General features: G+C 39.7%; 1 protein-coding gene across 2 annotated transcripts in view; it reads right to left on the reverse strand.

The window, feature by feature from the left end:
• Positions 1 to 278: 278 nt before the first annotated feature.
• Positions 279 to 27,281, reverse strand: part of LOC128886141 (integrin alpha-PS2-like) — a 111,668-nt gene continuing 84,665 nt past the window's right edge. The window contains exons 6-13 of one of the 2 annotated variants that reach the window (XM_054140756.1): positions 15,581 to 15,629; positions 13,908 to 13,988; positions 9,944 to 10,119; positions 8,804 to 9,042; positions 7,112 to 7,727; positions 5,785 to 6,687; positions 3,355 to 5,274; positions 279 to 2,990 (exon numbers count right to left, since the gene is read on the reverse strand). In XM_054140756.1, the coding sequence (XP_053996731.1) occupies positions 2,898 to 2,990; positions 3,355 to 5,274; positions 5,785 to 6,687; positions 7,112 to 7,727; positions 8,804 to 9,042; positions 9,944 to 10,119; positions 13,908 to 13,988; positions 15,581 to 15,629 (4,077 nt within the window). In that variant the 3' untranslated portion in view covers positions 279 to 2,897. The remainder of the gene's footprint in view (positions 2,991 to 3,354; positions 5,275 to 5,784; positions 6,688 to 7,111; positions 7,728 to 8,803; positions 9,043 to 9,943; positions 10,120 to 13,907; positions 13,989 to 15,580; positions 15,630 to 27,281) is intronic. The other variant, XM_054140765.1, reaches the window with a different exon arrangement.

The raw sequence follows: 27,281 nt of genomic DNA on the forward strand, positions 1-27,281 counted from the left end.
TGAGAAGGTAAAATCAATTTACAATTATACATTTACAAAATCGGATGAATCAATTTGATACTTTTACCAAAACTAATAATTGGAACTCTGAAAAGGTGGCAAAATCTGAAAGAATCTCTTCTTTCATTACATAACTCTATCTTTCACTATTCTGACGTATAGTGCTGAAATATAATGTCATTAGCAGGATTATACTGTGTTTCGATGGAATTGATATTGAGGATTATGTTGTAACTTGCACCATTATGGTGTAAGACATATGGTGTTTTCCAAAGGGTTGACATCACTGGAATGCCGTTGGCGTCGGTTTCACATAAACATGAATATCGAGGGTTCCAGCCAATGGAATCGATTGAAACTGTGATATATTGTCAAATTTAGTACAATTCTACAGTCTGAGTACGTTAGCAAACGTTTTCCAAATGGCCACATCACTGGAATACCGCTTCTCACCCTTCACTGAAGAAAACGTTTCATCATACAAGACAAGAGCGTGGATCCGCTCGAGAGTACTTCAAAGAAGAAGAACCAACGACGTTAAGTTGCCAAATGTTTACAAACCAATCCTTTGCAGACCAATGTCGAGTGAGACTCGAGAAAAATATACTGAAATCAGAAAGCCTGATCCGCAAAGTGCTAAAGGATTATCAGAGCACAGGGACTAGGTCATTCCCTCCACCCATTGCATAGTAGTAAAATGTCACAAAATCACGGACATGGGAAACTTAAGTAGTTGTTCGATCGCTGTATTATTTCACTGTCACGCCAGTGCATTCCAATTGTCACTCACTCTCGTCACTCTTATGTTTCGCTTTGACAACACTTTTTTTCCTACATTTCTCTTTCGATAACAAATATACGTATATCTCGAGGCGGAACGACGAATTTGATTCGATGGCAACTTAACGTGGTCAGTCTCAAGACTCAAGCCGATGAATTTGTCTAAACAAATGCAATCATATTGTGATTAAAAATATATAAGGATCTATTAAAAAAAATTAATTTGTTAAATCTCTCCCACTATTTCGCCTACAACTAAATTGTTTACTTTATATCATTTATCCCTTTGCACTAAATAACTTTTGTACAAACATTTTTTTTGTAGCTTCATCCCCTCATGAGACATTTAACCGTTCCAATTTAAATAAAACACCCTGTAGGTCCTTTTCTTGAATAATAATTTGTGTTTTTTTTATTTATCAATTATTCGAATAAAATTTTGTATGGGTAATAATCTTACACTCTATTGAAGAAAAATACCTTTAAAATTTAGTATTAATAATATTATATATATATATATTTTTTTTAATATTACATCTTAGGTCTGTATGTACAAGTCAGTTCTACCTTTCCGCATTTCTCAGGACTTTGTTACATTCTACATAATTATTATTGCGTTAGCTATTTTTCTTCGGAAACAGTTTTAGTAATACAATTAATAATTTACAAGATTGTACACACATATGCACGGGGCAAGTTCCCGTTCATGTTACAACACTCTAACATACGTTACATTGTACATACATATATAATGTAGAAATTTAATAAATAATCAAAGGTTCCCGTTCTCGAGGCCACTTCCGCGTTAAAGAAAGGAAGAAAATATAAGTAGACTGCCGATATCGGCAACGAATGAGATCTATCGATATTAAATCGTTAAGTCATCGAAAGATTCGTGTCAATTGAATTTCTTCGCGATAAAAAACTAAATTGGTCTGTTACAATTCCAAGTCTTCTATCAACGAGAATTTCGAAGAAAGTATACACGCGTATGGCGTAAAGTGTCCACGAAATTTCAAGTTATTTCTTTGTACTCGCAGAAAAATCTTTAAACAAAAATTTTACTATCTACTGTGAATCCATGGGGAATATTTGCAATTTTGTGCTATAATTGCACTCGTGGTACACTCTATTGCGTATTTACAGTAAAAAAAAGTGGGCAAGATTCTTACCTGAATCTGAATAGGGACTTCGAATAACGAATAAACGATGTACATCCGTTTATTCGTTAATCGTAGAATAAAAATTAGAATTTCAATTCTACGATGCAATAATTTACAACGAATACATAAAAGTCTAAACGTTTAGTTAAATAAATGCATTGGCATTTTTTTCGTTCTTAATTCGAATACAATTCTGCCCATCTCTGTTTACAATATATAATTAACCTTTGTTCGTGTGCAAAGGAACACAAATTCAAACCATTCTGATGCTATTCGATAGCAACTGCACCTGTTCGTTTAATTCTCATAACATTCGAAAATTATTAATTAATTTATATGTACAAGGGTATCATCGAAGGAAATTTAAAATCGTTTTCCAATACATAGATACAAAATATCCCTTTTTTTCAATTTCTCATTTATCTGGAAGCTCTGATCAACGAACTCTTCGTTACAAGTTAACAAACAACTCTTATCTATCCGCAAATAAGGTGATCTCGACGAATATTTATTTCCCATTATAAAATAAAATCTGTTCGCTCCATCTTCAAATTTTCTCGCCTCTGACGAACGGGAGGCTTAAGTAAATTACAGGTTAAAAAAGAAATATAATAAAAAGACGTCTCCTGACTAGAAACTTGCATGGTCGAGCTGCAGGAGCTGGAAGGAGTATTCAGTGGCAGTAGAAAGGTCGCGGTAACGCTTCAGAACCTTTATAATTCACTCTAGCAGTTTCTCGTTTGGTTTGGAGATGAAGGCACTCGCGATTGTTAATTAAAATTATTTTCGTTTCCACGCAGAAGAACTCTGTTCTACGTCGTTCCAGCGAATCCATATTTCCGCTCCTTCGAGAGATTCGCGAGGTTAAGGCACTTCGTCGGTCGTTCGCTTGATGGATGTCGTTCGACGATTTTCGTTTCGATGAAATTCCACTGATCGATCCTCGTTTATCTTTCAGTGGTCGTCCCCGTGCTGGAAGTGTCCGTTCCTGTTGAGTGGTTGCCTCTCTGGGGCGTCGGATGGTCTGTTTCTCTTAAAGAACCCGCACTGGTGAACAAAAAAACAGATATTGTTAATAGTTAAGTCACATCGATCTATTACATTTGTAAGGTACAATAAATATTAGTATAGAATTAAGTATTCGAATTTTCTAACGGAAGAATGGTTGTTGAATATTGTTTTAAGGAAAGGACGACCCTTGTTCCAGGCCTTTCTCTTCTTGTACTTTTTTATTCTAATTGATAAGAATTCTTATCGTTGTACTTCTTCAGAGAAAAAAATATATCTCTTATATAATCATGAAAATAACGATTCTACTTTAGAGGCTCTACCAAAGGATGAAGTTTGAGAGACCCTGGCCCCGCATACTGTCCTACATTCGACACCTTGAACATAATTTGCATAAACAAACCTTGTGCAGCAGGTAAATAAGCAGCAACAGAATGATCGTCCCGGCGCAGGCTGAGAGAACTACTACCCAGAGCGGGATAACATCTGGCGCAGATGGTGTCACGCTTGGCTCGACGTTTGTTTTAATTTCGCGACTCTTGATCACCTTTTCGGCAGGTGCACCGATGAACGGCTGCTTCGTAACGCGTGCTATCAGTTTGGTGGAGACCGTGACCTTCTCCTGGACGGCCTCTTTCTTCAGGGTTCTCGCGGCTACCCTGTACCTAGCCCCGAGCCAGACCTCCTCATCCTTCTTTAAAGGACCCACCACGCACTTCAGCATGACGCATTTCGCTGTGTTGCAAGGACTAGGCGGTCCCTGTGCCCTGGGGTCGCTTTCATAATCAATCTTCGTATCGAGCTCGCTTTCCTCCATCAGAAGATCGTCGTCCAGGTCTCTGGCTCGTCTGTGCAACCTTTCGAACTTCTTGAACTGTTCCACTTCGACCATGTCGCTGTCACGCTTGGGTCTGGATCCTGCATCCGAGTACGGCGTATCAGTCGTCTCGTTGTCATCGAGCGATTCACGATTGTCCCTTCCGTGGACTCTACTGAAGACTCTCTTATCCTCCCTTCTCTTCTCTTCATGGGTACTGGAATACGTCGACTCGTATTCCGCCTCCAGCTCGCCGACCTTACTGGATTCCTCGGTCCACGACTGGCTGTAGCTCTTCGACTCGTGGCTATTCGAGCTTCTGCCACCATGTGGATCGTCCACGACGATCGAGTGGTGCTCGTTGTAGCTGAAGGACCCCTGCAGTGGAAATCTGCGGCCATCTTTCAACACGATGTACCCTTTCCCGGAAGAATCCACGAGAAGTTCACCCTCTATCCTCAAGAATCGACTGTCTCTGTGGTCGGTGGTTTCGGAGACGTAGCTTGGACTCCCGTAGCGATCCTGAAGAGGGAACATGGAGCTGTCCTGGAACTCTATGTACTCCTTTCTGTCAGCGGAAGTTCGGAACCTACCCATGAACTGGACGAACTGCCTGCCCTGTTTGTTGTACAGTTCGTACCCAGACGTTGCCTTCGACAGGGATCCAAACAGTCGCTCCAACTCCTGAGTAGAGCTGACATTACGCAGATGGAACCCGAATTCACCTCCTCGAACGGTTTCCTCTCGATCACCCGTAATTAATGCATGACCACCTGTAGAAATCTCACGTTGTCTCTCTTGCTCGCGCTCGTATTCCTCTTGCCACCTTCTTCGTTCCTCCTCCTGTTTTCTTTGATAGATCAGTCGTTCCTGTTCCTCCTGCTTCCTCTCACGCTGATACCGCTCTTCCTCTTCCAGCCTCAAACGCGCAGCTTCTTCTTGACGACGTAACTCTACCTGACGACGTAGCTCTTCCTGACGACGTTGCTCTTCCTGACGACGTTGCTCTTCCTGGCGACGTTGCTCTTCCTGTTGTCGCAACAGTCCTTGATGCCTTTGCTCGCTTTCGCTTGTGGCAATAGTTCTACCTCCAGAAACGCTCTGGAAGCTACCGTCGTCGGTGGTGCGAAAACCACCTCCCAGACTCCCGCTGTTCCCGTATTCCGTTTGGATGAGTACACCCATGTTGCCAGCGCTCAGGTCGCCCGTGCTCAGAGACCCAGAGTTGTTTTGCGAGTACGTCGTAACCACCATGTTCGATTTGTCTTGAGCTGTCTCCAACTGCGAGTTCGTGGTCTGGATAGTGACAACGTTCGAAGAAGAAATGGACGATTTACTGCTGCTCGAGCTCTTCCCGCCGTTGATCTCGAAGTCTTCCTTGTGGCTACCGTTTCTTCTACCGTGGCTGAATCCGTGCTGCACGTTGATCGACTTGCCTGACTGAGATTCCTCCAGGACTCCTGAAAGGCCCTCATGCAGGCCGTACTGCTTTTTGCGCGGGTTCAACTGCAAAAGGTTTGAATAGTTTAGTTTAGTAGTTGATAGTTAGTTGAGGGTAATAAGGGTGTCTCAAAATTAACGCAAGATTTGAATTTGTAAATGTGCTTTTATGTTTACGCGGAGTCTAGATGTGCTTTTGACAATAAAACTCTTTATACTGATTCACGTTGTGTATGTCACCCACTGTCTAACACCCACCACTTGACTTGGGTTCCCCCTTGACCAGTGTAATATGATCCCAACTGAAATATCGGTGAGACTATGAACTATTGCCTCACCGATACGCTTCTGCCGACTGCTTTTTTCCTCGGACCTCTTTCTCTTTCACTCTCTGTCCTTTTCTACGTTCCACAATCGACTCAAGCCAAATGTAAACACAGAATAGAAACCTCGACTGGATAATTGCAATGCTTGTGTCCCGATTTTCTTGCACTTACCTAGTCTTTACTGTAGGGCGCGTAAGGAGCCTAAGGTTTTTGCACGTTACTGTAGATTCTAGCTAAAAGCATAACGTACCTTTAAGCTAAGGTAATTTGCATTGGCAGACTCGCAGACGATAGGTCCAGAGGTTTCCGGCTGTTCCAGGAGATAGAGCAGCTCGTCTCCAGCCAGCGTCTGCGCCGGCCAAACGAGGTGCACTTCCGCCTCAACGACGTCTGACGGTCCCAAGTTACGAATGGTGTAATTGTGCGTGACAGCTGGCCCAAACTCGACCTCGGTCGACGCGTTCGTGTCGCTGGTGTAATTATCTGGATTGTAATGCAGATCCTTTGGCTTGCTCTCACCATCCACGCGTAGTTCGGTCTCTATCCAAATCGGTAGCTTCAGGGTGTACTTGTTGTCGTCGGTTGTGGACGGATTCTCTGGGTTAGTGGTGTTCACGTCCATCTCGAACGAATAGATGGGCTTCATCTCGTGGGACGTGACCGGCTGCAACAGCACCTTGAACTTAACTAGTCCGTTCTTCTGGAGAGGATTGCCAATGTCGCAACGAAGAGTGTTGTTGTTCGACTGCTTCGGCGCCGAGCATTGGACAGGCACCCCCATTGTCTCTATCTTCTCGACTTTGATGTAATCGATGCCAGTGGGCAGCCTCAGGTTGTAAGTCGCCTCGAACGCGTCCTCGCCCATGTTCTGCACCAGAACGTCCAGCTCCAGGCGTTTTCCGGAACCCAGCAAGTATTTCAGCACGTTCGATGACACGTTCATTTGCAAGTCCGGTATGCACACGTTGTCTGGGCCACAGTTCTTCCTGATGGCCAGCGAGTCCTTTCTGGAGGTTGTCGTGCCTAGAATCGGTGACAGAGGTAGCCTGGGATCCCTTGGTCGATTGTCCTGGTACTGTTCCTCCTCGAGGCTCATTCGCATCTCTGCGTCCAGCGACGTTAGTTTGTCGCGAATGTTGGGTACCACGTATACCTGTGGATCATTAGAGCTACTTAGGGAAATTGTAAATAGAGTAGACTGTTATAGTGGAGCTATAGTAGAATTAGACTGTTTTTAATAATTGGAATATTGGGTTGGCCGTAAGGTTCGTACCAAGTTCGAAGAAACATTCAAAAGCACGTTTGAATTTTCATACGTATTGAATTAAATAGGTGCCATTTTGTTCCACGACGTTTCCACTCTTTAAGGGATGTACAGTGCCGGACAAAATGATAGGACACTTGATGTATTTGTATATGTATGTTATTGAAAATATATATAACGTTCGAGAAACATTTATAAGAATGGAAAACAATATATAGATATTGAACATAGACAAACTATGCGACCAAATAACATTTTATTTGCTCTCTAATTATCACAACACCGACTTCCACTGTACTATTTCTATACAGACCTGAACCGTGCGACAGAACTGTCGATCCCGATCCACGGTGATGGTACGATTCAACGTATTCCTGCCCTCCAGCTCCAAGAAGAACAGCCTGGGGTTCTTCGTCTTCTTCACGTCCAAAACGTACTGGATATTGAAGTTGTGCTTCGAGAAGACACCCTCTCCCGTATACCTGAAGCACGCCCTCAACGGGAAACAGGTCACCCTGCTCCCGTCCGACAAAGTGCAGTTCCTGTCGTCCAAAGAGATCAACTTGGACTCCCGATCGAACGACACGAACGAGTCCATCTTGATCACTGGCCGAGATCTGAACATAATCGCCGTTCCAGACTCGTAGGCGCCCACCACCAAATCCGGATAGTGATTTCCGTCGAGGTCGAGGCCGCCGGCCACGGAAAATCCGAACGTCTCCACGGGAACATCGAGGTTCTCGGCGTAGATCACCTGCGAGTACTTCTCCAGGACACCGGTGGCCGAACCATGGTAGATGTAGACGGCTCCGCGACCACGCAGACCGCCATAAGGAGCACCCACGACGAAATCGCCATAGCCGTCACGGTCGATGTCCCCTAGGCCGGCCAGTGACAAGCCGAATCGTCCGCGGTTGCTCTCCCCGTCTCTGGATAACGATAAGCTATTATCGCGAGGGTTCAACGATCCGAACGCTGTGCGACGTTAGGAGGCTCTTTGAATTAGTTTGAAAGTTTTAATAGACGGAGATGCTGTACCAGGTGAGGGACAATATGTTCCGATATAATCACGAATCTTTGTATCGTGATTAATTGTACTTTTGGACGCGATGAGATAGTCTGGAGGCTTTTGAGAGCGATTGTATAATGAGTGGAGAATAGGATAAGGGAAAAGTATAGAGAAAGAGATTAGAGAATTTTTCGACTTGGGGAAAAATAGATTACCCGATAGCGAATTTAGTAGAATTTTTGATCAACAACTAGTGTTAGTTTCAATTTAAGAGGTGTATATCAAATGATGTTTCTTTTGTGAGGAACACAAGTTTCCTCATATTCACCGCGAAGAATTATGAATAGGTTTTTATGCATTTATAGGAAATTGAGATATGTAACAAAAATTACAAAATACAGACAGTATGCAATAATATGAAAAAGATTGAAAGCAAAGTTCATATTGTAATATTTACAGAGTATATATATATGTATAATAAATTCCTATTTAGGTTCAATTTTTGTAGGTGCGTTTGCTAAAATTTTGTTTCACATAAAGTTCCGCAGTTTAATTATGAATTTTATCGCAAAACTACCCCAATTTTCACTGGAAATTTGAATCCCTTGTTTAGTGAGCATCATTGTTTTCAAATTTTTAGTTACCATTGCTTAAGGACTCTTAACTCTTTCTTTTTAAAAATCTGTTTGGTTCGTTTTTATATAAGTACATTAAATAAAATGAAGAAAATGAATGAACCTTAGCACGAAAGAAGTAATTTGCGTAATGGTGGCTAGGCGAGGTTCGTTCATTGCTATCGTAAAACCTAGCCCTTGATGACGTAACCGTGACTAACAAAATCGCTAATTAATTAATTCATACTAATAGACAGCCAATATCCATTATTTTATTTCAAAGGTATATAATAAAAATAATTAATGAATATTATTTTCTTTCCACATAAGCATGAATTCAGTGATTCGCGTTTGTGTAATCGTGTGAATGATTGCGAAATACCTAGAGTCGACTTTGCGGTATTTTTCAGGTCCGGCGCCTTGATAGATCACGTACACCCTTCCGGTCTCGATGGTCATTTCCGGGTTATCTGGCACTGTGTACATAGGCGCGCCAACTATAAGATCGTCCAAGCCATCGCCATCGATATCACCGGAAGCAACGGAGTAACCGAAATAAGCTCCCATTTGCTCCCCGGTAATGTTACGAGGATTCGTCATATTTGACATAAACAAGATGACCTGCAACCAGATTTCTTGTATTAATCGGCGATATCTTCGTATTTCGTCGCTTGAACCGTCCATTAAGTGAGTAACAAATATCTCTTCCTTAATTTCGAGATCCATGAGGTCATTTTAATACTTTTTTTTTATGAAATCGTGGAACGAAATTAGATGATGTTTTATTTATTTAATTACGCAATTACTGTATCATTTGCATATTACTTGTTTATTTCAAGATCAATGAAAATATTTTAATACTTTTTTTTTTTATGAAATCGTGGAACGAAATTAGATGATATTTTATTTATTTAATTAAGCAGTTACAGTATTATTTGCACATTACTTGTTGATGAACAAAAATTAACATTCACATATTTCTTCCAATAGAAATGGGAATGATTATTTGTAAGTCTAAAAATAATTTATATTGAATTGTCCTAAAAGTTTGTTTCATTTTGCTGTATTACTGTTATGACTTCAACTACTTATAGTATGCTACTAAATCCTCTATTCATATAAACACTGCTACACGAAAGAACCGAGTCCAAATCTTGAAAGAAATTTCGAGACAACCTAACACAATACCAGCAATTGAATTTTCATAATTTGATCAGCATATTCGGCAACGTTGATCATTTCTAAACGCAGCCTCCACTCAGCACAGACGATCAAATTCTGCTCGACAAATTCGAGCCCGAGATCATTCGATACCGTATTGCCTTCGACGTGGTTGTCGTTCGTCTTACGTCACTTTTTTTATCAAGTTACTACAAATGGACCGACGTCGTTAGGTCCGCGTCTTTTTCCCGGGACAGCAATAAATTTTCACCTGACGGGTTACTTTCACCGGCAGAAATTAATTTCAATCGCGCGTTCCTTCTTTCCGTCGCAATTACGTGTTAATATTTCATGAGCATACTTTGCCAAGAAGGTCGGAGCCACGAGGTACGCCAACAGCAGACCCGCTCTCGCCATTCCCAATGAAATCTCCGGTCGTCACGGAATAGCCCATGTAGCTATCGTCCTCTGTATCTGGTCCTTCCTTGGTGGACATTATCCTGGGTCGATTCTTCAGCGACTGTGAAAATGCTTGTCCTGTAAAAGCAACCAGCGAACAATGAGAACGACGAAGTCGCGAGAAACGCTCGTTGAATCACGTATTTTCCCAAACACGTTTTCGTTCTTGACTACGATTAAAAATAAAAACCACTTCAAAAGTCACTACTCGAAATTACAATACCAAACACATACAAACGTAAAGGGTACATGGGATGTCCCGAAAATAAATGGTCAAGGTTTGGAGTTTCTTTTAGATTTGAGGATTCGAAAATGTCGTGAAATTGTGAAAATAAAATTTTAGGTTGAAAGTATTGTTATTGATTGTGAGTATTAGTGAAATTAATTTAACACGTTGATCGCTACGCTATTCGTGTGGGTGACAGGACTTTCTACTGTGGAATATAAATAACATAATTTCGAAGGAAAGATGTTGAAGATAAAATAATTTTTGGAAAAAAATATAACCGATTTCGAAAAAAAAATATACATGTCGAATTGAGTAACCTTCTCCTTTTCGAAGTCGGTTAAAAATAAATCTGGTTAGGTGTGGGTTGGTAAAAATTGTCAACTAGCAATAATAACGGTAAACGTTACATTATGTAGGTTTCAATTGTCTCAACAAATATTATTCTTATAAAAAAAGTGTTAAAATATGGTCCTTTCGATTTGTCGAAATATTCAAGGATCAGTAAAGTTAGATCATGCTTGTATTCACAACAATAAAGTAATAGAATTGTTTACCATGAACACGAAGGAAATTGTGTCGTCTGCGAAACTCTATTGCCAATTAAGAATCCTTCTAATCAAAATAGAAGCATCTTCAGACATAATTGTATCCTCAACACTTGTGAAATAAACTCCCAAAGTTTAACTATCTATTTTCGGGATGCTATGTATAATGATTTCATGTTAGTGCTCAAACTGTTCAATAACTAGGTTGTAACAAACAAAATGCCCTGTTGAAGGAACTATTTACATACAATGTACCTAATCTACCATCCTACAAGATTCTCGTTATCGTATAACTCTTGCCAAAACTCGTGCGATAAAAAATTCCGAAACGGATACTGTTAATGTTAAAATGGAGGAATAAAATGAAAATCTTAGATAATTTTCTTGGGTAATTCAGAAGAAGTGAAAAAGATTTGATAATTACAACTGGTGCACAGTTTCCTCAGATGGTCAAGCAATCAACACGATAATCCGGTGCTGCAACAGTTTCAACTTCGTAGTGACTAATGGTGTCTAACATCTTGATAAATAGGTTCCTCGTGCTCTAAACGAGAGTCGGAAAAATCGATAGAACGAAGTGTGTGGTTTTTGCTGTCGTTCTTGTTCTAATGGACAATTCTTTAATTGGCTAATGACAAAATGGTGATAAATGGATCTCGCAAGACAACCCCTGCTCCATGTCTCCATACTTGGACGTTGATGAATCTTTAAGATCTATCCTGTAACCAAGTTTGTGCTCTAAAAGAGTAATGGTGATGTTCGTCATCCATTGCTGATGTTACTTTCAAGTCTTTCCCAAAATGAACTGAATCAACCTCTGGCAAGTCGTGTTGAAGGTAAAACCTTTTAGATAGATAGACAAACGAACTTCATATCACGTGATGTAGAAGATGAAACTCAGCTACTCTGATGAGAATAGGTCAGGCCTAAATATTACTTGAAGAATGATGATGAAGTAACCTATAATTTTCTTGATGATTTATTTTCTTTTATTTGTTTGAGGATAACAGTGTCATCATTGACTCTGCTAAAAATGAACTATTTTTAGTATTAGAATTTATCTTGCACTTTCTATCGCAGAAAAGAGTTCCTTGTCAAGAACAGAGAAACTTTCTGTCATGTAGAAAAGAAAATACATATACACGGTATCCCAAAAATGTTGAAGGTCCTTGGAAAGGGTGGTTCGGGTGATTTGAAACAACTTTTTCCTTAGCCAAAATGTTGTGCGAGGCGTCGTTAACGAGATATTAACAGAAAACCCTCGCGGAGCGCTCCCAGTAGTGTAGCCTACGCACTAGACGGCCGCAGTAGTGTAGGCTACGCGCTGGACGGCCGTAGTAGTGTAGGCTACTCACCAGACGTCCGCAGTAGTATAGGCCACGCTCCACCGGCATACTCGCGCTCTGATTGGTCGCGGTTTTCTATTAATAGCTCCTTAACGAAGCCTCGGACAACATTTTGGCTAAGGAAAAAGTTGTTTCAAATCACCCGAACCACCCCTTTCATGGACCTCCAACATTTTTGGGACACCCTCTATACAAAGTGGTATAAAAAATGAAGCTCAACTGCATTTAGCTACCCTCATAAAAATACTTCAAACCTAAATAATACTTGAAGAATGATGATGGAATAACCTACAATTTGCTTGGTGATTAAATTATTTTCTTCAATCTATCTGAGAATAATAGTATGATTTTTGGTATTGCTAAAACTGAACTACTTCTGTTATAAAATCTAGTATAACATCTAGCACGAAATTTAGAATTTATCTTCCACTTTTTATCGCAGAAAAGAGTCGGTCAAGAAGCTACAGACAGGTTCATACGAATTTAAAAAATCTGTGTTCTAAAACGTTTCTCGCCTCAAAGTTCCTTTAGTAACCAATAAAAATCTTACCTCGACCCAATATCGGACATTCTGAACGCTACAACCTGTCGTTGCGTAACAAATCGAAATCGCAGTCAAAGAAACGGTTGGGAAAAGAACAGAATTGTAAGCTGCGTGGACATTATGACTAATCTAGCATCTAAGCAACAGTTCTATCCGCAATAGTGGCGACGTTACTTCGCTCGCTACTGCCAGGCATACTGTAAATTAAATAGCAGCTCTCGAATGGCATCCGAGGTCGATTAGACATCCGTCCCTTGCCGCAACACGAAGCTGTGAAAAGCAGGCCCCCGCCCCGTTAGAGATTGCTACCCTCGACTCACTTGGTGGTTTAATTAATAAGTAATACTAGCACACGGTGAATTAATCGTCAATCGGATATTAATCACTCTTAGGGAGTGGCACGGTGGCGTACAAGACCTCAAACTGTCAAGCATACAAGATTGCCTCGCGGTAACTGGAAATCTGACCATTGCGACGAACAAAAGTGTTTTTCTCCTTTGCTCCTCTCCGCGTTTTCGCGACGCTCTTGAGCGTGACAGTTCCGCGCGGCTTCGATCGAATTATTAATCACAGGTGTCTTGTTAATGTCGCGGTGAAATCGCATGAGCGGAAAAGCCGGATGACCGCGGGCGTTTGCGATTAATTAATGGAAATTAATTGGGGCCACTGCCAAGCAAGTGTAAACGCACGCAGACTGTACGATCACTGGTGTCACGTCGCTTTTGGGACAAATTTCGGACACCATCGAACATCGTCGACGCCCACTGATGCGAATATGCGGCTTTAGAATCATATCTTCGTCTGGCATAACAGCTGAGCCATTTTACGCGACACAAACTAAACATAGAAACATAAGTGATCTCCATTAATACATAGATTCGTAACGGAATTTACTCCAATTAAGGAAGTGTTCACATACTTTCGAGCAGCAGTGTAATACATTTGAATGCGTTTTCTAAATTGTCCGCGCCGTTATACCAAACAAATTATGCGTAATAAAGCCACCAGTAGCATCGGTAGAGTTGCGAATCCTTGAATGTAAACTTTCATGGACGCCGACATAAGTTTCTCGAGCGTCAAGCAAGACTTGTTAATGGGAGCCGTAGTTAAGAGTATGGCAGCTGATTAGAGGTTTTAGAAGGGCTGGTTTAAGTCGACAACGTTGATTGGTTCGTTTAAGGGCGCCTGAAAGTACGCGGTACCTGATCCTTCTGCTTCAGGTGTAGTGAACGTCGTCGCAACGAACTGCAACCTCATATCGGTGCTGATCGAGTATAACTGACCTGGAATTGTTTAACGAATGTCTCCTCTAAATCATTCTCGGTTGTCGTTCCATCGCCCCAGGGGTTATCGAAGCTCGAAACTTTCGGCTCTTTATTAGTAGAAAGGTGACTTCTCGCCAACCAATTAGCGTGTGGGCTCAAGGGGGACGGGTAGATTTTAATGCAATTGTAGATCGAAAATTTAGACAAGCCCAATTATTTCCAGCGAGACTTTAGCAGAATTTAGAGAATTTAAGGATAGCTCGAAATTTGTATTTTGATTATTGCGTGGAATTTTCACTGGGAATTAGTATAAATTACAGAATTTGTGTAAGAACCGGAAAAGGGGGGTATCTGAGACGATTCTGACCAACAATTTCCTTTGCGAAAATGTCGGTGGGGGCTTCGTTTTTGAATTATTAACAAAAAACCGCCGACCAATCACAGCGCCCGAGCAGCGCGCTCTCAGCTGATAGGCAGCCAATAGCAGCTCGAGCCTATACTCTCGCGGCTAAGCGTGCGTTACTCGGGCACTGTGATTGATCGGCGGTTTTTCGTTAATAATTCAAAAATGAAGCCTCCATCGACATTTTTGAAAAGGAAATTGTTGTTCAGAATCGTGTCAGCTACCTTCCATTTCCGGTTCTTACAGGAGTTCTGTTACTTCGTTTTTTTTTAAGACAAACGAGCCTTTTGATTCACCTCTTAACCCTTTGCAGTCCAGATTTTCTGATTTCAGTACAGTTCTGTCGAGTGTCACTCAGCATAGGACAGCAAAGGATTAATTCTGGTAAATACGTAACAGTGGTGCAAATGAATCGAAATAAATTAGTGAATTCTTAGCCAGCTGGAATCTAGAAGAATTAAATTTTTGTATCGGATGCCTTCAAATTTACAGGTCTTCTTTCAAATGTAACACCTTAATTGCAGGTGTGCAATATGGCGGCAATATGCGTTGACACGGAATTACCTTGATAAAATTGACATTTGATATTCGGCAAAATATAGTTTTTAAATTCCGCTTCCTCAAACGCTTGGCAGTCGGTTAAACAAAAGTCGAGAAATAACTGAATAAATAATTAATGTACAATAATTAATCTAGAATAAATATCAAACAAATTATCATTCATTAACCCTTTGCACTCGGAGCCATATTATTGCAAAATATGCAAACAGGAATCGCGTGGTATTAAATATTCTAACTTTAAAACTATGTAACTTATTGCAATATTTGGTTTATATTGATCTTTAGACATCGAGGGAACATATTTATGACAAGAAATAAAAATTTTATATCTCATATTTTTCTAATATGTTGTAAAGCTTAAAACAAATATCGATATGCATTAAGAGTCACATTCCTTTAGGCTACATTCTTGGGCTTGCTCGTATATTTCCTCAAATTGCACCATTTAATACGAAGTGCGGTCATACCTATCTCATATAAATGTTTTTTCATCAGCGCCTAGATCCGATAATTACTAACAAAGTTTGCTAGACTTGTAATGTCTCCTCAAGAAGGACATCCGAGTGCAAAGGGTTAAGGTAATTCTGACAGGGAAACGGTGATCTAGATTGAACTTTGGAGTCAGTGAATCGAAAAGGAATCTTACCTTGCCAGTACCAACTTCCTGGCGCCCCGATGAAGAGGCCCTCACCGTTCTGTAACAAATAGAAAGTTGTGCCATTAAGGGAATTTGTCGACGTCGAATAACTAACGGTGGGAAGCACTTTAGCTGATCGTCTTTATCAGTGAAATTTCAACTTCTCTCGATACCCGTTAATCTCATTCAGACGCCTTCGATCGCTGGCATATCTGGAACTTTAATTTCAGAACCTACCAATCCGTCTGAGTTCGTTAAAACGCGATACGCCCCGAGATAAGTTGCATACAAATTGGTACAGAAACGGAGTAATAATTAATTGAATTAATTTACGTTCCGATAGATAGAATACAGATGAGCAAAGTACGTTAAATGCTTAAATGTTTCGATCATAAAATGCTCCGATATTAAAATGCTTCCAAATACTAAAATGATTCCTAAACAAAGTGTTCTTATTCTATAATGCTTTAATGACGCTCTGCTTCTCATTCTAAAATGCTCGAATTCTAAACATTTTAATTTTAATATATTTTTATTCTACAATGCTTCAATACAACTCTGATTCCTATTCTAAAATGCTCAAATTCTAAACACATTAATGCTAATATATTTTTATTCTACAATGCTTCAATACCATTTTACTTCTCATTGTAAAATGCTCAAATTCTAAACGCTTTAATCCTATAATATATATATATTTTTTTTATTGAAATTCATCCATATCCGCTGTGTTTCGATACAACAATGCTTCAACCACAAATAGTATTGATTAATTTATACCCAAAACATTTCAATCCTAAACTATTCCACTGCGCATCAGATACAAATCGCTTCGAAACCAAGACGCCTAACAATCTCAACTCCTCAATCAGCTAAAAACCTTTAAACCTCGCCACACTTCTACTCCTCCTCTATACAACCTAATCTCCCCAATTAATTCCGATAATCGACGTTCCACGTATCCCATGTTCAACTATTCCAGCCAACGACGAACGTTCGCAGTCGTTCTCACGCGATCTCTCGCGCGGGCGAAAAGTACCAGAACAACAAGCGTGAATTATCGACCCGCGATTCTTCGAGGCCGCGGGCGAACCGACCAGGAAACGGACGCACCCACGAAAGTGGCGATTTTTCTCTAATTCCCGAGATAATGGCGGAGATAAGGAACGCCTCGCGCACGGGCCCCGAGACGCGATAAATCAGCCAGCTCGCGCGTACGCTCGGTCCGGGCATCTGTGCACCAGCGCGTGTAAACGCGCCTCGCGCGCGGAATCGCGTCACGCATGTTGAGCCTGTCTTCCAGCGGCCTTCGCGATAGGAGCTTCTTGGTACGCGACGATCGCCTCCGCTCGATCGCGGAAAAATCGTCGATCGGCTACTGGAACGCCTCGGACATGTACGCAGAAACCACTTCGATCGTTCTGAAAAGAATTGCTGGCACGCGGTTACGACTTCGCAACTACCATCCGGACGTGTACGCATGTAACATGTGAAATCACCGATTACTGAGTTGAAATGAAAACATTTTGTTGGCGTGTAGCATCGAAACGAAACGTCAGATTTCCTTGAAACTTGGACTCAATGCTGTTTGATGTCATTAATGAAACACCTATTTCGGCATTTCAGAAAATTCAACCCCTGAAGGGGTGAAAAGGGGTTGCGATATTTGCATGGGACATATTTTGTCCGTGGTCGGATTTACTTCATACTTGGTCTTAATATGCTCATTTACACAACTATTTTGTTTTAAAGTTGCCTCGTTTCCATACATGTATCTACAAACTGCAAATTTAACATGTAAATACGTAATATAGAATAAGAATAGTATTCCACGTGGACGAAATCGCGGATCACAGCTAGTTTTATATATTTTTCTATCTATGCACATTTTCATACATTTCCCCATGTTTCCATTTGTCATAAATGCATATACAATTATACATCCGCAATCTAATTATCATATATTCACAATCGTCAAACAGGAATTCTCTATGCAGGAAAAATAAAACAAAAAGAAGAACAACTAGACAATAATGTTTATGCAAATTCGTACTTGTGTATACACAGACGAAGAACAGATAAGTAAATTAAAGCGTGTTTTGTCTTCCGAATAAACAACATATCTTGCATAGCAATGTCGGCATCGTTACATGGTTATCATTTTTCTCACGCGTTACGGTACGTTCAGCGGCAAGTAGTATAGGCCTGCACGCGTCAGACGAGTAAAACCTGCGTGAAAGTTTCAATGTTCCATGCATGGGAACAACCGATACGAAGGTTCAACTGCGATAGGTATGTCGATGATTTCGAGTGGCGCTCGAGTGGCTCATGCGCCGATTAAGTGCTGTCGAGTATCAGGAGACCGTGTGTGAACGTTGGCTCAAGAGCGTTGTTTTATCAGAGGGGCCCACGAACGTTACGACACGTATTCAAGTTGAATCGCGTTACGCGCTTCGGGATCTATCGCTCCTCGATCCCACCGCACTTGTCTTTACATTGACTTTTCATGAAGTTTAAAATAACTTTACGATCACCGCGCGGTCATAAACGAAGAAAAACAGATATTTTATTATTCCCTGCGCGATACGTTTTCTTTTTCCACTTCGATCTCTTCGGTTCAGCTACCAGATGAAGGTTTGAACATTGAAGCTGTTTTGAGGATTCGTGCGGGCTTACAACTCACATACGGTGAACTTTCAAGTTGCGATTTTTAACACCAGGTCTTTTGTTACGTTATGTTTTGTACGTTATACATTGAAATAACATGTCATTCTATTTTATAATTATTTAAAATGCATTTTCGATTGAGCGAGAACCTACTCAAATAGTACGTACGTTAACGATATTGAATATTTCTGTCCCCATCAAGAACTACCCCAAACCTATTCAGACAGTATTTCCGCGTAGACAGTATGTATATTAACAGCATTCAATATTGCACTTTTTGAACGATCTCAGTTTTTGATCTCTAGGGGAGCAAAACACTGTAAAAATTTCTAACATAAATAACTTTTGTTGCATATTATTTTTAGCATTACTTCTGTCGTTAAATTAGAAATACAAAAACCACGAAATAATTCATTGCTCGAAATAGCTACTATTTAAAACGAATCGATAATACTTTTGTTCTCAAATAACTGTCTGAAATAAATTATTTCAAATAATTATTTTTTATTTTCATTTTAGTTAAAATACGCCAAGGTCTAGTTTATATAAGTAAACAACTTTATCTCTTAAAAATGGATGTTGTAACATTAATAGAACAAAATCAGTTATACAACATGAAACATGAAATATCACTGATACATTAAATACTAATAAAACGAAACAAACTTTCGTGCCAATCTAACATTTTCTCCACTCAAAACCAGAATCCCTCCATTTGGAAACTCTTTCTACCGCCATCGTAATACCATTGATCGCTTGCTTGTCAATAAAAACGACCATAATTATTGCACATACTCATCTCGCGTGTTCTCTCAAAGCACCACCCTTGTTACCGAAACTTAATATTCCAACGAACGTCTCGGGACGAGCGCGGCCCTTGTTAGCAGCGTATTTACCGTGTACGTGGTCGAAAGCTTGTACAGTCAAGTTCCTTGCACGCGATGCGTTTACGTTTTACACGGTGTAACGGTATGCCTCCTACAGCCTCATCTAACGGCGATGCAACAGTAGTAAAGATTATGTCTCGCATACATATTAATCAATGGTCTACATGAATGATCGCAAGAAGCTGAATGCTCGAGCACGATTCACGATAAATTCATGCAATATGAATGAGACCAAGGCGGAATCGAGACGGAAAAACGACTTCTTTTGAAAGTTGTTTCGAGACCGCTTGATTGATAACGGAATGGAAAATATATCGCGACGTGTTTTAGATTGATTCATATATTAACAGCGATCACTTTTTCTGATGGATTTACAGCTGTGCGTTTTAGCTCGAGATGAAAGATTATAATGCTTTGTATCAGCCTCATAGAAGCAGCTATATTGTAACATTTGTATACGCGTCGCATTAACGTTTCACATACGTGATATTTTACCTGAAAATTAAACACTCTGGTCGTCAGTATTAAAAATCCTAATGCTTGATTCGGGAAACCCTGTACATTAAAAATGTTGGCGCAAGTACGTGGATCGTTTCGCACGTGGGGCGTCCAATTAATTGCGCAAATGCTGGGCGTAAAGTTTCCCTCGTGTTTGCTTTATTCGCACAGCCACGGTTAGGTTTATTTCACGCGTGTGCGACGTCCGCGATTTAAATTGCGGGGGAACCGCGCGATTAAATTCTCGTTTCAGGTGAAAGCACGACGCGCGTCCGCTCATGCAGAAGCGGGTAACGTATAATTAAGCTAATGATTAACGACCACGATCACAGGGTAATCAATAATCATTACGATACTTACGGGCATCGGACGACAAAAATAATCAGAGACGAATGTGATCATCGACCACGATTAAGTTATCGTCTCGTTTCGTGGATACTCTTGCGGCTTGTGAATTTTACTACTGTACTGAACATCTTTTTTTTTAAACGCATATCTCATTTCAGATAGTTTGTCTGATAATATTGCCGCGATTTTTACGTCTTTGCCAGTGCGTTAACTAAATATTTCAAACGAGATTCTAATCGAAACACGAATAAATAATCGTTTCACAATAATCACCGTAACCAATCAGGAACAATAGGACATGTAGACATTTTTGTTTTTCATTTTTAATATCAACTTCCCCTCCACTTTGTTTTAGCGAAGTTGTGTAAACGTAGTATGCAAGTGGACATTTAACTTGCACAATTATCAAGGCGTGTAATGTTTAATTACGATAAACAGAAATAATTAGAAAGGAGACAAAGAAGACAGTAAAATGGATAAGGGGAGGGAATGGATAAAGTAAAAAAGACACTTTTTCTCAATTTCAAAATAAAAGAAAATCTTTGAAAAATATTTAGAATTGAAGGAGCTATATCAAAAACAAATAGAAGCGAAGGAGATTGTTGCATGCTTCCAATCTATGTGTATCGTTTCAATATTAACCCTTTGACTGCGAAGAACGTATATATACGTCCCCGGAAAAAGGGCTCGGAGAAATGTCTATATTCTTCAAATCAATTAAAAAAAAAATTAGCTTATAGGGGATGATGTAACGAAACTTTTTTATGTTTACAGTTTATTCATAGCATACTTAGTTTCGAAAATAAAAATTGAAAAGTGGGATGATCGTTGCATAAATTGAATATCAGAAAAAATTTCATGACTCAAAGAAATGTTTGTATTGGTTAAATCGATTTAAAAAATATATAAACTTATAGAGAATGATAAGATGGAACTTTTTTGTATTTACAATTTATTCATAAGACGCTTAGTTTCGAAAATAAAAATTGGAAAGTTAGAAGTTCGTTGCAGAAATTGAATTTTAAGGAAAAATGTCTTCTAAGTTCTGAATTTTTATGTCTAAAACTAAACGTCGTACCAATAAACTGTAAATACAAAAAAGTTCCGTCTTATCATTTCCTATAAACTGACATTTTTTTAACATTCACACCTTTACTCCTCTTGAAAATTCCTGCAAAAATAGTTCCGCCGTCACACGGTTAAATAATTCCAAGAGATTTCGCGGTCGTCTATTGCTGGTTGCATCCGAACGAACTCCCCTGCTCAGCTACCAATCATCTGTAGGCTGGCAGTAACTCACCTCATCATTCGCTCCCATCTATGCGCTAAGGCTCGCCGCATTTCCGTGCTGCTCGTTCCTCGTTCGATCCGTGGAATCCGTGTCTTTTATTCCTACGAAACGCGCACGCGTGGGCGCTGGACTGCACCGACGCGTAGGTGCATCGCGAGAGAGCACGCCGACATTGTCCCGCGATTAACACTTTGATCCCGGTGATATTTAAGCAGGACCTTGGCTGGCAGTGACCTCACCCTGGGGTCAATGCAGCGGATGGTACCCCGAACAACCTCCGTAGGCTGATTTCCAACGAGTATAAGGAAAATGCAACGTGCAGCACTTTCATTCGTCCCCGTTTGTTTTTTAAATTTTAATATGGTTCTTGCTAATATTACTAAAATTTCATTATTCAAATGTGCACGATAGATACTCGATTCATGCGCTATTATATTGAAGTAACTCCAATTTTTGCGCTCCATCCCTTAAGGTGGACTTTCTTTCTGGTGAAAATCTAAATTTTGTCTCCTGACTTGTTGACATTATTAAAATCACATTATTCAATTATGCACGACAGAGATACTCGAATTAAGTACTGTTATTTAGATCATTTTAATTTTTGTGCTTCCTTAATTTTCTGCTTGCTTTCGTCGTGGACGTACCTGAGCACAGAAGAAATTCAAGGGAAAAAGAGTATCGAAAAAGGACTGGAAACAAGAAACCCTTTCTCCTCTGGGAGGATGGGGAAGTGGCGGAGCGGGTGAAACGCGAAATTGTGACGGCACCGACCGGATTCCCTCGGTTCCGTTCCGACGAAAGGGCCCGTGTCTAGTTTCGTTTTACTCTCCTTATCATGAGAAATGGCGGCCGTTTATAAAACAATGCAGCCGCTAAGGGAGGTAGGACCACCGGCGCGTAGGTGGCCTCCTCGCAACGCTGGCCGACGGTGAACACGGAACACGGTGACAGAACGAAATGTCCGTGCCTTAAATGGCCACCTGAGACTCTCCTGCTGTTACTGTTGCTGCTCGCCGCTGCTGTGTCGCGAATGCCCTTTTTCCCTCCCTTCGGCTATCTCTTTCCGCGGCAGGATTACGCGCGTATATACACGCGCTTCGAACACGCGTGCTACGTCGACAAAGGGTTCCTGCGTGACGTTACTGAACCGGGAGTTTTCGCCTCGCGATTCCGTCGAAGCGCTAGTCGGTTATCCCTGTTCCTTATCACACGAGCTAGAGGAAGGTACCATGGAACATTTTTTTGAGTAGACACGAGCTTGGCACTTCTATTTCATTTCAAAGACGAGTCTGATAAATTAATAACAATTTTGATAGTCGTTTATATAGTCATTTATTTTATATTTTAGGTTACTGTTCCTTTGAATTATATATTTTTTAATGAAAAGCGTGTTTTCTTACGTTATAACACTTTTATGTAATCATTTAGTGAATGTTTATAAGAATTGCACGTTCAAAAGTAATTTGTACGTTTGTATATGAAAAATATTATACGTTTCAATTATTTAAAAGGGCACTTTATTAAATATTTTTTATTATTTTATATGTTTTATATATTTATTATTGTATATTTGAAAGCATATTTGAAAGGGTATTTTATTAAATTATTACCATTTTATATTTTCTAATAAAGAACGCGTTACATTCTAACCCTTTTATATAATCATTTATTTACATTTATAAAAATTGCCCTTTCAGAAATAATTTATACGTTTGTATGTAAAAACATTATTCATTTCAATGATTTAGAAGGAGACTTTATTAAATTATTATTATTTTATATGTTCTGAAAAATAACTTGTGTTTTTCAAAGGCGAGATTTCATTTACAGAAACAAGAATTTTCTTAAAATTTAAAAAAAAAGAATGAATACATATAGCAAACGTCTAATAACAATATTATTTTGCAAAATGAGAAGGCTTAGCCATACCATTTTTGTTTGACGTTAAACTGTGTGGCATATTTTATTCTTTTGTGACAATCTTAAAATTGGAGCCTTTGAGACAACAATTCATTTTCCACTTATATCGATACAGCTCTACGAATTCTATTAAAAGAATCGAATTATTTTAATTTTTATAAAGTATACCTGACGAAAATCTGATACATACAGTAACTCAAAACGTTGTCATTTTTAAAACAAACACAAGTACCGTTTCTACATGTATGATTCTACACCGACCAAAAGAAGCAAATTAATTAAAACCAAATTTATCATCGGGGTTGTTCGTCGAGATCAAAGAGCCCCGGTTGCATAAAGAGTAAGAATCACTAGGGGTATGCGCAACGTTTCGTACGCGTACGTCGAGAATGTAACGTAGAGTCTAGGAAGAATAATAGGAATGCATTTTCACTGCCCCGAGATAAGTAATCTTTGCTCCATTAGGATCCGGGCGGACGATACGTGTAAGCCCTGTCGCGTTACAAACGACACGGTTCGCGCTGTAATTCTGCTAGACCTCAGACTTTATGCCGCTGAGTCACTGCATTTGCATTAGGTGCTTCTTTCCTGTGGTCTATGACTATTACGGTGTAGATTTCTATAATTGGATCCGTTTTGCGTACAACCACGCGACACGAGAATGAAACGAGAATTACTGTTCGCGAGGATCGTTTTAGTCGATGCGGTCATTTTTCATCTTTGAGCATCTGTAATTTTAGCACGTTTTGTCATTGAGTAAATTCTAACAGGATTATATTTATGGTGTATACAGAATGGCCTAGAAATGTTGGTCTTTGAAAGAGGTGGTTCGAGGGGTAATTTGAAACAACTTTTTCCTTAGCGAAAATGTTGTCCGAGGTTTCGTTAAGGAGATATTAACGAAAAACCCCGACCAATCTTTGAATTTTAAAAGCCAAAAAATGAATATTTTAATTTTTGCCAATATTATTATCGATTTGCACTGAAATCGATGCGAAGAATTTAGTAAATTATAAATTAAAAAATTATAAATGATTATTAATGATAAGGGATAAATTATTTCTCAAGTTATCGCCGAAGAACTGTACAAAATTTTAAGCAAACTACCTCAGGAAAATTTTTTTAAGGAAAAATAACATCATATTCGGATTCAGCGCCCAAGTAAACCAATAGATACCGAGTTTCGTGATGATTGGATAACATTTTTTTATTCCTTATAATAACCCTGGGGAAATTGATCAAAATCGTAACCCAAGATTGGCTAGCCAACTTTAAACGTCCGTAACTTCCTCAATTCTTAAGCGATTTACTCCATCCATACGGCGCTAGAAAGCTCTTTTAAAGCCCAATCAAAGTTATTGAATGCTAACACACGCTCAGATGGCTTTATCACCCTCAGAATTCGAGTCAAAGATCACAAACCTCAAAAACACTTACGAATTTTTCTGAGGCCCTTAAAATTTTTCTAACGGGTCACCGATTTTTTTATGGGTAGCTATTATGAAGGTGAACATTCGGTAAAAATTTCATCGAATTTCCATTTGAGATTCCGAAGTAAAACAATAAATAGTTGCAAAAGCTGAAAATTCCAAGGGGTCTGGGCCTTGCCTAATTTCGACCAAAAAATTTTTATTTCTAAATCTCGCCCAAAATATGGATTTCAAAGTTTTTGGGATCGAGAAACACGATTCTGAAGTCGGTTTCTCGATAAAAAAATGTTATCACGTGGTTTACTTATAAATCTCTCTTATAACTCTTCTTCCTTGCATTTGGTTCCATCTGACAACCTCATTAGAAAAAGAAACAGACAAAATAACATTCTTAAATAAAATAGACTTTTTTCGAGGTAGTTGATTACAAACTGTTATTAAAACGCGCATCTCCATAAACGTTTGCAATCTCTTCAGGGTTAACATTAACAACGTATCCTCTTCTATCTGATTTTCCAGTCTTACCTCTTACACTTGAATATTGCAGATTTCTCCATAGATATGGTTATTATTTGCAGAGAATGCACGGAATTATTACGGTGTTTGTTGTGAAATGCACGACGTAAAATAAGGAGAAGAAGAGTTCCTTTAAAACAACGATGGAATCTCATTAACGCGTTAATTACCAAGAAATATTCTTAGATTCCTTCAGAAGGTCGTTATGCATTCTTATTTTTACCGCAGGAAGGGAGAAATAATTTCATCTCGAAGGCTAATCAGCCTCCTTCGTTTCGTTGCTCCGTAATTTTGAATTTCTCTCGTACTCGAATCGTAGATAAAGATGAGGCATTCAATGTTAATAATAGGGGAAAGCAAAGTTAAAATGCGAAAGAAACAAACAAAATTATAATCAATTAAAAAGAAAAAGTAGAAAAAAAATTCAGCTCATGATGAGACGCGTCATAAAATGGTGAAAAAATCACAGTTTTTTGGAGGAAAAATAGAACAAAATTAAGTGTCGAAATTTGAGAAATTTAAGTTTCTTTCCTAAAAATCCAAAAATTATATAGAAGACGAATTCAAATATTTTGATTTGTATTTTGTTGACGAAGTGCATTCAAAAACGCACATTTTGAAAGAAGAAGCGGCTAATTTGGTCAGTGTTCAGATGTTTTCGACACGTTGAATACGACAGTATGATTAGTTTAATTAAAAAATTGTTTTAAGATACCGAAACCTCAAAAGCCAAGTGTTCGTATACTTTCAGTATGCAGTGGATACTAAAACACTTGAGCCTCCTAATTCCCCTAACATCTATTTCCCACTCCGTCAACTGCCACACTCCAAACAGAAACATCTTCAAACTATCCCCAAAATCGTCTCGAAGATCCTCAGGATACCCAGAAGTCTAATTTTTCAGGATCGTGTGCCGCGTACACGATGATCTCATGTAAACACGCACACTCGAGTGTGCTCCATTAATTTCCTGCTCGAGCACAGGCTCGAGGCTATGACATAAAGTACCCGACCCTATCGGCGGAACATCTCGGTTACGTCAGCGCATCGAACGAGAGAATGCAGCTCCGTATGCATCGCGGCGGTCGTACTCCGAGTGGCGCCAGCTCGGTGTATTTTCGGGGGCGGAGAGGGGCCCGGGGGGGTTGGTTTTATTTATCGTCCCGCAGAAATGTTATTATTTGTGGGGCCGGCGTGGCCGGTCCGTGAGGCGATTCGCACGATGGGGGAACAATGGATCCTCCTCGGTCGGACCAACAATGTCAAACGTGCGACCGAGTCACGTGCACGCCCAATGGTCCCGATGCGCTCAGCGCGAGCGGGTGCAATAACCGTGACTACTGTGTTCCGGCGCCATTCGCGGGGGCCCCCCCCTATCTAAATCGCAGGAATGATCGTCGCTGACTGCTGACTCGTTTTGCTTCGAACACCGCGACTGATTGCGTTTACGGCGTAGCGAATGGAACGGGGGGACATTTTAGGCGTGAATCATCGAACCGTAGTTGATTGCATTTTCCGATGGAAGCAAATTTTAGGGAGTTTTGGTACTTAGAAAAGGAGTGGATAGTAATTTCTTGAGGTAAGGGTGAATTTTGTTGGAAGTTTGTATTGATCGAACGTTCGTAAGGCGAAAGCTTTTATGACTTGAACGTTCATAAGTCGAGAACTTATGATTCAAACTTTTATGAGTTGAACGTTCATATGTTGAAAGCTTCGATGAATCAAACCTTCATAAAGTGAAAACTTTTATGATTTTGAACCTATAAAAGTTCAAAGTTTCTACCAATCGAGCTTTCATAAGTTAATACTGCATAAGTGAAAAGCTTCTTTGACTCGTATATTTATAAATCAAGAGCTTCTATGGGTCGAACTCTCACAAATTGGAAAATTCTACAATTCGAACTTTCATGAGTTAAACCTTCATACGTAAAAAGCTTGTATGACTCGAATCTTCGTAAATAAAGAGCTTCTATGAGTCGAACCTTCATAAATCGAAAACTTTTATCATTTAACTTCTATGGTTCATGAGTTAAACTTTCATGAGTCAAAAGCTTGTATGACTCGAATCTTTATAAATCAAGAGTTTCTATGATTCGAACCTTCACGAGTTGAACCTTCCTAAGTCAAAAACTTGTATGTCTCGAGCCTTCGTA

The sequence above is a fragment of the Hylaeus anthracinus genome, unplaced genomic scaffold (assembly GCF_026225885.1).
Source record: "Hylaeus anthracinus isolate JK02 unplaced genomic scaffold, UHH_iyHylAnth1.0_haploid 0, whole genome shotgun sequence".
Taxonomy (NCBI): Eukaryota; Metazoa; Arthropoda; class Insecta; order Hymenoptera; family Colletidae; genus Hylaeus; species Hylaeus anthracinus.